Source organism: Urocampus carinirostris, chromosome 3 (genome assembly GCF_059441175.1).
Source record: "Urocampus carinirostris isolate Australia breed hairy pipefish chromosome 3, RoL_Ucar_1.0, whole genome shotgun sequence".
NCBI lineage: Eukaryota > Metazoa > Chordata > Actinopteri > Syngnathiformes > Syngnathidae > Urocampus > Urocampus carinirostris.
Window position 1 is genome coordinate 33,346,994 of NC_142351.1, and position 12,142 is coordinate 33,359,135.

At 37.1% G+C, this 12,142-nt stretch overlaps 1 protein-coding gene across 1 annotated transcript in view; it reads right to left on the minus strand.

The window, feature by feature from the left end:
• mtor (mechanistic target of rapamycin kinase) overlaps positions 1-12,142 on the minus strand; it is a 104,375-nt gene that overhangs the window by 33,765 nt on the left and 58,468 nt on the right. The window contains exons 35-36 of the mRNA XM_088331541.1: positions 8,644-8,769; positions 1,168-1,299 (exon numbers count right to left, since the gene is read on the minus strand). Of these exons, the coding sequence (XP_088187667.1) occupies positions 1,168-1,299; positions 8,644-8,769 (258 nt within the window). The remainder of the gene's footprint in view (positions 1-1,167; positions 1,300-8,643; positions 8,770-12,142) is intronic.

Below are 12,142 nucleotides of genomic sequence, written 5' to 3' on the forward strand. Positions count from 1 at the left end.
ATTCAGATGTTTCCCTACTCTAAAACAATCTAAGTGATCATTATTAGACGTCTGCAGAGCTCGCTGATCATTTGAGTCAGGCCAGCTGGAGAAGGACAATATACAAAAATGCTGGATACATGTCCTCCAAATCTGGAATAAAAGGTGAATGGCACTTGATTTACATAAGTTTGGCCCTGACGGTTATTGTAAATTTAGAAGTACTACAGATTACTTCTCTCCGTATCAGATATTTATCACATTGTTATTATAAGTACTATTATAATGCCTTTCAATTAATAAAGCTGGAAAAGGTGAAGTTGTACCTTTTTTAATCTCATTCCTAAAACCACTGATTTTAAACCGTTAGTAGATAATTTAAATTAATTTTATTCCTAAATCATACTATTCAGTATGTTTTTATAGATGTAACCAATCATTTAATTATTTATGCCACTGAAAAATTCAGTTTTTCTTGTTACTAAATTTAACTTTACAGCAGGACTTCCATGTTTGCTGTATTTTCAACAATATCTTATGAAATATTATCTTATATATCTGATTGGGAAACTGTTTTTTTTATTATGTGTACAACGCTAAGGTAAATGCACTTGTAAAGTTTGTAAATTTATAAGGGTCCTCTGAAGGAGGCAATTACAAACCTCAAATTGGCCGACAAATAAAATTAGTTTAACTTCCCTGTTGCAAACCCAAACTAGAGTACATGGGTTCTAAATATCTTTTAACTTGCCAACATCAAAACAATTACCACTGAGGCTCATTTTTGTGAATTCTTTTAAAATTGCACGGGGAAAAAATGGAATCTCGAATTTCAAATAAAACGTTTTCCTGCAGGACTTCAAATAAAGAAAATTTATTGGAAACAATTTTCTTTTACCAGTTTCAATGCCATAAATCACTGTCCGCTGCTCTTGAGCGAAGTATGTTTGCATATCTTATGTTACAGGCTAACTTACGGTCAAATTCACTTGTGATGGCAATATAAATACATGTGACAAAAGGCCGACAAGCTGAGTCAAACTGTCCAGGCACAGGACAGGACGTGCGAAAATAATATTAAGCGGCCTTAGAGATTGATAAATTGCAATGCTGATTTAATTTGTTAAGTATTAGTTTGTTTTCATCAAGATCGATGAACAGAAAGTATAAGGGTTTATCTGTGCTTACCTTGCGGGCACTCTTCCACATATACTTCATATAAGCATAGGTGACGTGAGGATGAGCAGTAGGGAGAGGGTGATCAAGCTGCTTGGAGGGGTCAACACCCAAAAGCAGCACCAGGGTCTTATGGGCCAAAGCCTGGAGGCAAGGTGGCAAAAAAAATCATGATGGGTGAATGCATCACAGAAGGATGTGAACCACAGTTTTAGGAATTGCGGAAACCACAAAGGCACACACCTTTTTGGAAAAACATAATGGGCCTTTACAGACCTTTATTATATAATGGCCATGACAGAATTTAAGGAAAGTGGGGAAAGAAAATGTTATTAGAAAGCTTTTGGGAAGTAAAAAAGGAACATATAAGACCAGTTGTAGAGGCCTCAGTTTTTCCAACACTGAGTATTCACATTCCCCATCAGGCTTGCCATTGCTTTCACCTTTAGTTACACCACAGTTAGTCATTTAAGCATGTTGATTGTTTTATTAGGTGTGTGTGTGTGTGTGTGTGTGCATACGCGTGACTGAGGATAAGAGTGTGGCCAAAGATGGAAAAATACTTGAAATGAGTAGGCTGCCAATATCCTTTTAACACATCTATTAATGGTCCAAAAAGGTCTCAAATTTAAATTTCATATTTCCTAATTGATCAGATGGAGCAGAGGAAATGACATTGGAGGTTGTCAGACACATAGTTTTGTGTAGAAATTCTTCTTATGTCATGTTGGTATTTATGAACATGTGTGTGGATTTGATTAATTCATCACTTTAAAAATCAATAATACCAAAATTGCCTAATAGAGCAAAAATTTAAGGGTTTGGTTTGAATTAGTCAAAGCTGATGCTGAATTCAAACCATTGTTTCTGATTAGATAATTGAGGCATTTAAGCAGGTTGGCAACAAGTTAAGAGGAAAGTATTATTTTTCTGCACAAGCAATAAAGTGTTAACATTCAGTTTAAACAAATTTGAAGTCAAAAATATTTGTCTTAACATTTTGCACAGGATGTATTTTTAAACTAATAAAATACATTTTGACACAATTTCAATACATGGGTGTTCAGGATTATTATTCTTTTTATAAAATCATTATTTATAATTATATTTTTTGTGTAACCGTAATCATCCAGACAGATTGATAACATTGACATTTCAAGTTATAAGTTATTTTGCCTGGCCCTAGGTTTAAGCCATGTAACTGACCTGGGGAAGGTAATGATTTTTTTTTGTTCCACGGTCCCCATTTGATTTGGAATTTTTTAGGACCCAAGCAACAACACAATTATAAAAGAAACAGGATCCATTTTTAATAATGACACATAGCTATAGTTTTAGGATATCTAAATTGCAGATTAAGTCTTTTTGGCATCATATCCAATTCGATGTATTGCTCTTTCTAAAACGACATACTATGGGTCTTGACGAAGAAAAGTTTGTAATGTTTATAGCAATAAAAAACTTCACCTGTAATTCGACAGAACTTTTCACCTTTTCCAGGCAGCAAAACATGCAAATGTTAAAATGAGCTCTGCTAGAGCCTCGACAAGCAACAGCTTGTTTATACCAATTGCAGCTGGCTGTTTGACCATCATATTGTTGTAGGGAAATATCCCGTAGAAGATACAGGTTGGCGCTGATAAATTACAGCCAGCATGCGCGATGATGCAACAAAAACAAAAATCTAAGACATAATAACAACCTAAAAGCTCGATCTCATAAAAAGGCAATACAGTATCGGTAGCTGATCAAGAAACTAAATATCAGTTCGCACCACAAAAATGTTGGAATAATTACAAATGTTTGCAAAATGCACATGTCTTACACTCACTTCTTAGACGTTCCATGGCCAAGTGTGTGTTATACACTCACTATCCTTTTTTACAAGAGCTGCTAAAGGTTTGACATATCTGCTTTTGGGATTATGTTACCTTCAGATTGAACCATAAACTCTGTAGTACAAATACTCAACAGGGAAAAAAGAAGATTGAAAAAAGAAAGAAAACCTCATTGTAAAAACAGTTACCGTAAATTCCGGACTATAAGCCGCTACTTTTTTCCCAAATGTTCAGCCCTGCGCTTTATTCAGTGAAGCGGCTAATTTATGGAATTTTTCTAACGGCCACCAGCGGCGCAGGAATTTAAAAGGTAAGATAAAGACCAGTTGAACATGTGCACCAAGAAAGACTGCAATCTCTAAGTTTTAGCATATATTTTCTATAAAGTTAAGGTACGTTCCGCTACTGAGGAAGATGCCCTTGACGCCGATAGTTATAAGAAGGGAGTCGGAAACGATCCACCGTGAATTTCACTTTCACGGGGTGCTTTTCCTTTACAAGTATGTTTGATACAATGCGAGCGTGATCCTACTAGCATGTTGGTACCTTTTTCAAAGGCATGGTTTGGGGTGAAGGTTATATTATTATTAAAGCTTTGAAAACTCTCGGTGTACCGTCTTTCTTCGTAAATATGTGTAACCATGGATAATATGTATTTGCAACTGTATATTTTTTAATGTATTTATTTTGGAGATTTATTCTGTTATGTGTTCTACGGACGAATCAAAAATAAGGGGCGGAGAAAACGCAGCCTGATGGGAAATGTGGTAAAGCTGAGTTACCTGTAGATCTGTCTGTTGTCGCAGCGGACAATAGTGGATATATATATTTTTCCACCGTTAACTTTGGAAATATACATTTTGTTTCCTTGGATAACTTTCAACGGGACCCCGACTTTACAAGTCTGCAACATACCTTAATTAAGGGTATCGTTTTCTACATGTGTTGTCAATCATTATTCTGGATTTGTGAACTATAACGGACAATGGTAGCTGTTTATAAAAGGCGTGCCACAATTACGGACAGAGCTTGCTCTGTCCACTCCACGCATCGGCCCGGTATTGCAGTATCCCCGGGAACAGTGCATTTGCAATGATTGCAGCAAGGCTTTAGGGTTAGGACCTTAGCTTGGCATTTTGGCTTAGAGTAAGTGTCCCTGCTCCTAGGCTTCGTAGCATATTATGAACTGACCGATAACGGATAATGGATAATGAATAAAGAAGATAGAACAATAACCCTTACAATTTATTTTAAAATATTTTCTGTAGGAGGACAAACACTTAACATTTTCCAATGCGGTAAAATGTGTAGAATAAATGTTACATTTCAACGAGGAGCTAATATGATTAAAAACTTGTGCATAGTTCTTATGCTTTCCTCTCTCTACTGTCCGGACCTAGCACACTGCCCAAGCTCTGCCCCTTTTAAAGGCGCAGCGTCACAGCCAGGGAGGTGACTGTTTTCAACAGATAGCCCATGAACTCTAAGGACAGTGTTGGGCATGTTACTTTAAAAGGGTAATTAGTTACAGTTACTCACCACTTCTTCCAAAAACTAACTGAGTTAGTAACTGAATTACTTCCATAGTAAGACTAACTAGTTACCAGGGAAAGTAACTATTTCCGTTAATTTAAAAATAAGTTGTTGTATATAAAATAATTTGAAATTTTCTGAGCAGTATTTGATTCTGTTCAATAGAGATGAACAGACAAGTAGCTGTGTTATAGAACCTTGTGATATTTATTGCACCTCACCAGCAACAAATATATCCTGCACTTGAAGTGCAACAAATCACAATCAGCAGTAAACAGTATAAACTAAGTTTAAAAAATGAAATGAAAACAAAAATGAAAATAAAAAACAAAATAAAAAATACAATTAAAGGAAAAAAAGAGAAAAAAAAATAGGAAAAAAGCCGTTAATTTTATATAAACACAAATAGACTGAAATCTACAAAAAAGAAGACATGCAAAACTATTTTAATCTTTTTATGCTCAACAACACAGAATCTCAAAAAATGCATAATGCTCAATCACAAGAGACAAAAGGCGTCTCGGGGAGAACCAGCTGTTGATTAGAAGTGAACGGAGGGAGCCGGCTTATACAGGGATCAGAATGGAGATTTTCATTTTCAGCTGAAATAGCCAGGGTCCAGGGCGGAGCCCGGTGGGGGGCTCAGGGGGGCGAAGCCCCCCTGAAGTCAACAGCATTTATCTTATTTGCTATGTGAAAATTGCACTAGAATGAATTAAATCCAACAAAACAGAAACCATGTATTATATATATATATATATATATATATATATATATATATATATATTAAAAAAATAATAATATATTGACATTAAACAAGAATGCAGGAAATTGGAAAGAAAATGGCGCGCTACCAAGCTTGAGGTTTTCCATCAAACCTGGTGTGACAGCTTGTTAAAGTATAAAGCGGCCCTTGCCTCTGCAAAATCGGCCTACCTTTCGAAGGTGATTGCGTCTCAAAAGAACAACCCCAAAGCCCTTTTTGACACTGTAGCATCGCTTACAAGGCAACAGACTATCGCAGATAGTTCGACACACTCTGCTCAGGACTTAATGGTCTTCTTTACTAAGAAGATTCAATGCATACAGGAAGAAATTGCTAAAGAAATTATTAATACCACACATATTAAAGGACTGAAATTTACAGATGCACGACAGGGTGGCTGCCTTGGGAAAATGTCCGGTTTTAGTGAACTGTCACTTGATGATCTCAAACAGGTGGTAAATGCGGCCAAACCGACAACTTGCCAGTTCGACCCGCTCCCAGGTTCACTTATTAAAAGTCTTTTTGGCGTCCTTGGACCTTCAGTTCTAAATATTATAAACATATCACTCTCCTCAGGTGTAGTTCCAGCAGCTTTTAAGTCCGCCGTTATTAAACCCACACTGAAACGACCCAACCTTGATCCAGAAATATTAAGTAATTACAGACCTGTGTCAAACCTACCTTTCCTCTCTAAAGTACTCGAAAAAGTAGTGGCACAGCAGCTGAATGCTTTCATATCCGAGAATAACCTTTTTGAATCCATGCAATCAGGATTCAGGGCTAACCACTCTACTGAGACAGTTCTGATCAAGGTAACAAATGATCTCCTAATGTCAATGGATTCTGGCGCTTCATCACTTTTGCTGCTGCTGGATCTTAGTGCTGCTTTTGACACAGTGCACCACAATATCCTACTAGAACGGTTGGAAAAATGGATTGGTCTCTCAGGAACCGTCCTCTCGTGGTTCAGATCCTACCTCTCAGATAGGACGCACTGTGTAAAATATGGTGAAATGACATCTGAGCCCTTTAATGTTACCTGCGGTGTTCCGCAGGGTTCAGTGCTTGGCCCCCTTCTTTTCAACATTTACATGCTTCCATTAGGTGACATTATTCGCAAGTACAATATCAGCTTCCACTGCTACGCAGACGACACTCAACTCTATCTTCCGTTGGAAGAATCTTCCACACTAAACTGTGGAAATTTGGAGGCCTGCCTCACTGAGATAAAAGAGTGGATGTCACTCAATTTCTTGCGTCTTAACTCTGAAAAGACCGAAATGTTAGTCATTGGTCCATCTAAATGCCGTGACTTATTCTCAAAAACTGCTGTGAACATTGACAAATGTCACATCACACAGAGTGACTCAGTTAAAAATTTAGGTGTCATATTTGACCCTGATCTAACCTTTGAGATGCATGTAAAGAAAATTACTAGAACCGCTTTCTTCCATCTTCGTAACATTGCCAAAATCCGTTCAATACTGTCTCAGTCTGATGCGGAAACTATAATTCATGCATTTGTTACCTCCCGTCTCGATTACTGTAATGCACTACTCTCCGGTCTCCCGAAGTCCAGAATCAAGTCTCTTCAGCTAGTACAAAACGCCGCAGCGAGGCTTTTAACTAGGACAAAAAAGTACGATCACATAACACCGATTTTGGCTAACTTGCACTGGCTCCCAGTTAGCCAAAGATGTGACTTCAAAGTTCTCTTAGTATTGTACAAAATCATACATGGACTTGCTCCCTCTTATCTTTCAGATCTGATCTGCCCCTATGTCCCGGTCCGAAGCCTACGATCTGAGAGTGCCGGTCTTTGGGTGATCCCGAGAGCAAAGAAGTGTTCTGCTGGTTCGAGAGCGTTCTCCATTCGGGCACCGGTGCTGTGGAATGCTCTTCCCCCTGAGATCCGATCCGCAACCTCAGTGGAAATGTTTAAATCTAAACTTAAAACTCACTTCTACTCCATTGCTTATGAATAATAACCTACTCTTCTTGTCGACTGAAAAATAGTCTGTGTAACATAGTATACTAATCTGTGAAGCCCTTAGAGACTTATTGTGATTAAGGGCTATACAAATAAAAATGACTTGACTTGACATTAAAAGCATTCGTAATATTGAACATGATCATGATGATACAAAATAATCTATTTTAATCATGTTTATAACAAATTTTAAATTTTGTTTATCCTGTTCTAAATATTGTATAAACACAAAAGATAAAATCATTTCATAAATAAATAGATTTATAAATACCTCAGATTGGGATTTTCTGTCACACAGGGGAACCAGTGGTTGACTGCTGCTAGTATTTCAAGTGGAAGGATTTGAAACGGCCAATAATGTTGAACCGGTGGCTGCCGATTTTAAATGCGGATCCGAGTGCATAATTTGATCGCCGGCAAGCTATTTTTGCTTTGTGCTTGTTCATTTTAGCATGATCGATCAGTGCCACACAACCTCGCGTACCATAATTGATCAGATCGACACAGTATAGACACTTTGCTTTCCCTGGAACATCACACTTTGCGATGAACTGGCTCAAAGTTTCTGTAACTTCCTCGATCTTTGCGCCGATTTTAACGTTTACTGTGACAGTCTTCTCCAGCCATGACCACTTAAATTTATTCTTGATTCCTTTATCAATCTCGGAGACAAAAGCCTTGTCTTCTTTTCTTAGTATTTTCATATTTACTTTTTCAAACACTCATTTCACCGTTTGAAAAGACCGGAAGGAGCGCAATTTTTGAGAAAGCCAATGCTCTGAACAAAAGCTCCGCTGATTGGTTATCAGCGAACCTATCGACCAATGGTCTAAATGCTAACTTGGGGTGATGAAACAGTCACGTATCATACCTCACCCCCCCCCAAAATATTTTCTCATCGAATTTAGACGATTTACGGGAATGACCTTTGGGGTTCAAAAACAGCGGAAATCCGCGGATCCGCGGAAAATTCTGATCCCTGCTTATAGACACGATTTGTTCGCGAACGACATGAGGCGGTTGCCGCACCAATGACCACAGCACTGTCAAATATAGGGCTAACATTTTCCGCAACTCAGCCCGGATTCGCCTTTTCTTTTTTTTTTCTTTTAGTTATTCGTAATCTAACTATATAGTAGTCGCTATGTTGAATGGTGACATGATCTGAAAACACATAATGTAAACAACTCAGATTAGAGTGGAAAACTGCCACTGATAAAGCCAGCATGGGATGCTGGTGCGTTATACTCTTGCACTGACTTAATAGGCATTAGCTCATAAATCAAACTTATGAGCACAGCCAATTATGTTTGTTGAACACCTTGAAAATATTTTTCAATGTATACGAGAAGCATACTCACCAGACGGCCACTCTTGCCACACAAGCTGGCATATTTCAGCCAGGTCCTCATATCCTCATGGGGACTGATCACCAGTGACCTGACCATCAGGATCCTTTGCCAATCTTCCACAATACGCTGACAACCCTGAGAGGGAAGACAAACACACGTGTAAGAAAATAAAAGCACAAATCATTTGCTATACAGTCCTTTTGTGGTTCCAGTCTTTAATGTGAGGTTGTCAAATGTGATATTGTACACAGGAGAATTGTATCGTTAAAATCCTAGAAACCATTATTCCAGTTTTTAAACACCCCCGCACGTGCATCTAATTCCACGTGCCAGAAAAAAAATCAGATATTGAGGGTCAACTTTTATGTATTTTCAAGAAATAATAGTTGACATGCTTTGCGCTGATGTGATTTACACAAAGAAGGCAATATTATAACTTCTTCTTTTTGTTTGAAAGAGCAGAATAGTGTAACTTGATATTTTTAAGTCTTTCAAAAAGTGACCACATCTCAATTGATTTTAAAGCTGGGAAAAATATTTTAGTGGCCAAGCTTCTTACTGTATATTTTACCGTTTTGAGTCTACATGAGAGAGGCAAACGTCTGGAAAACCAATAGTGCATGATAGTCGCCTCCAAGTTAGAGCATGCGCTACTTGAAAATACAATAAAATAGAAGGCGTAGTAGCGTACTAAAACTGAGACTATTCGACAGATGGGTGAGATCAATCAGCACCAAGTGAATTATTATGATAGGAAAAAGGCCGAATGTCCAGTACAGTTCTGGAGTTACAGAGGTCTATGTGTTTTGCTTAGCACGGCCCTCCAAGAATCCCGAATCGTCTTTTATGATTGAAAAAAAAAAAAAGAAAGACCAAAAAATCAGTCCAATCAAAAGTACTTCCACTCTGCATTGGCAATAATTCAGTGCATCTGGAAATGCTGTATTTTAAATTGTCAAATCTAAGGGCTTTGAAAAGCCAAGGAAAGGAATTTGCCATGTGCCATTCCAAACTATGAGAAGAAAATTGAGGTACAAAACAGCTGCCAATATTGTTCAAAAAAAGACAGTAAAGGTGTTTCTTGGCAATGCCTATAATGAAGGATTTTATTTATTTTTTCTAAAAAAGGTGATTACGGTTTAGGGAATTGTACATTAAATAGACGGTTAACTCCTAACATTGCTAACGGACTGTTGAGAAGCAAATAAGTGCCTGTGCGATGTCATCAGTCACTGAAACACGTAATGTGACATATCATTGGAAAGCTTAAGATATGCTGACAATTTCAAAATATACAAGATCAGATCAGTCTAAAACAGGACAACTGAAAAGCTTTATGCCAGCATAGCTTACCAATAACGTCCCTTTGGTAGACAGCTAATGTGATGATTCTCTGCAAACATGGACTCGTTACATCCAGGACCAACCAGTGAATCCAACCGTGTAATATATTTACACCAAAACACACAATAATGCCCCAAAAACAAAAAATCCGCCTAAACGCATCTCTGCATCGTTGGATGGTTTCTTGTTGCAATCTGTCGGTTACTCCCCATAATACCCGATTACAAATAAACAGACACATAAAATTATATCCAACATGGCCGTTCGCGTCTGGCCTTTTGAGTAAAACCACTCTCGACCAATTGCAGGTTTTAGTTTTTTTTTTTTTTTTTTTCTTCAAAATCCACAGCCCGCATTAGCCTAAGAGGGCATATCTTGATAAACTGACTGCCTCTTTTAGCTCCTAATAGCCAGTAGGGATTAATTCAAATGATGATTGACACATTGGTCAGCCAATGAAATTCTAAGAAGAACGACCCCAAAATCAACATGCTTAAGGCTACTCGCTATTCATATTACCGCACCATCATTACACGCAAACGTGCATAAAAGTGACGTGGGAAAAGAAGTCAAACATTTACAACTCTTTCAAAACGTCTAAAAAATTGGCCAAAGTTAAGTACACAGTTGCAGAGGTTTCAAAACTGTACACTGGTCTTCACCAAATGGCAACTTCTGTAAATGCCTAGACCTATCCTTAGAAAAATGGGACCAGGCAAGGCTCACGAATGAGCTGATTAAGGCTGCAATTACGACTTCAAGCCAGTAGATGGGGGCAGAAAGTAACTAAGTTCCAAATTTCGGACAGCTTCTTTAAACACATTAAAAAACCTTTTTAATTTGGCACGGGCAAGTACTAATAAGAGGTATCAGTGTATGTCAATACCCCAACTCATTTCAACATACAGTATTGGTATTTGGACATGGTACCAGTTTTTGTCCTTCTAATGATCAGGAACTCAAATTTTGTTCATTCTTTTGTTTATTGAAAGGAACAACAAATTATAACTACAAAAAATTGCAATTATTACAATAACATTAAATTGCCATTAAGTTTATGATTTTACGAAAAAAATAAAAAATATATGTTAAGATGTTTTGTATGAAAAGTATTTCTGTATCAAAATGACTCATGCTATCAGTACTTGATATTTACAAAATAGCCAACTCATAATTTTCAGCCCTTTTGCTCATCTGCGGGGTTATAATAGAGGGGAATTTGTTTCCAAAATGTCTATAATGAGGGGAAGTGAAGCTTTTAAAGATTATTTTTCATGTAACCGGGCTTTATAACCAAATTTTACTTGAAATTCTTAGAAATAAAGGGAGCTATGATGCTATGATTAATGAGCGCACATCAGAAAAACAGAAAAACTTAAAAGAAAAATAAACACTGATAAAAATAAACTTGACGACTCAAAACGTCTATTGATTCAACAGAGACGGTCAATCTGCCATGGCAAAAATGACCTGACATCATTCAGCAGTGTTTGCTGGATTAGCATTTTAAATGACATATTGAAAACTGAATATTATTCAAATAATATTTTACAGCACATTTTAAAAAGACATTAATGTTTGGCCTGCTGCAAAGGTTTGTTGATATGAAGGTAACTGTAAGCTTAATATCACTGAACTGTTGGTTACCAATAAGTCTGTTCAACGATAATATGGGCAGTTAATTTTTAAACACAATGTTGACATCAAAACAAGTAATATTCAGATGAAAACATTTCCATCTCTCAGTTGCAACCCTGAACTTTGACACTTGGTTAATACTGAGTTCGTCTAAACTTGTCGAGGTAACGCCATCACATGTCTGCATCATTTCACTGTGAGTAATTTTTCAAGTGCCACTGGACTTTGTTCAGGATAATGTGATCAAACATCTGTACAAGTCTGGGCAAGTGTGCGACAGGTAATTATTCACTGTTAGTGGCTTGCACAATTCATGTTTGAGTTAGGCCTTTATTTATCTCATGTTACGTTTAAAGATGAAAATAAAACGTAATTGGATTCAATTGTAGGGATATCAATGTAAATATAAATACTCTGCTAGCAAGTGTAAATAATAAATTAACTGAGGACGACACAAAGAAATAAAAAAAACGTGTTGTACATATCTCAGAATTAAGAGAAAGGACTTTTTAAAATCTCATACTTT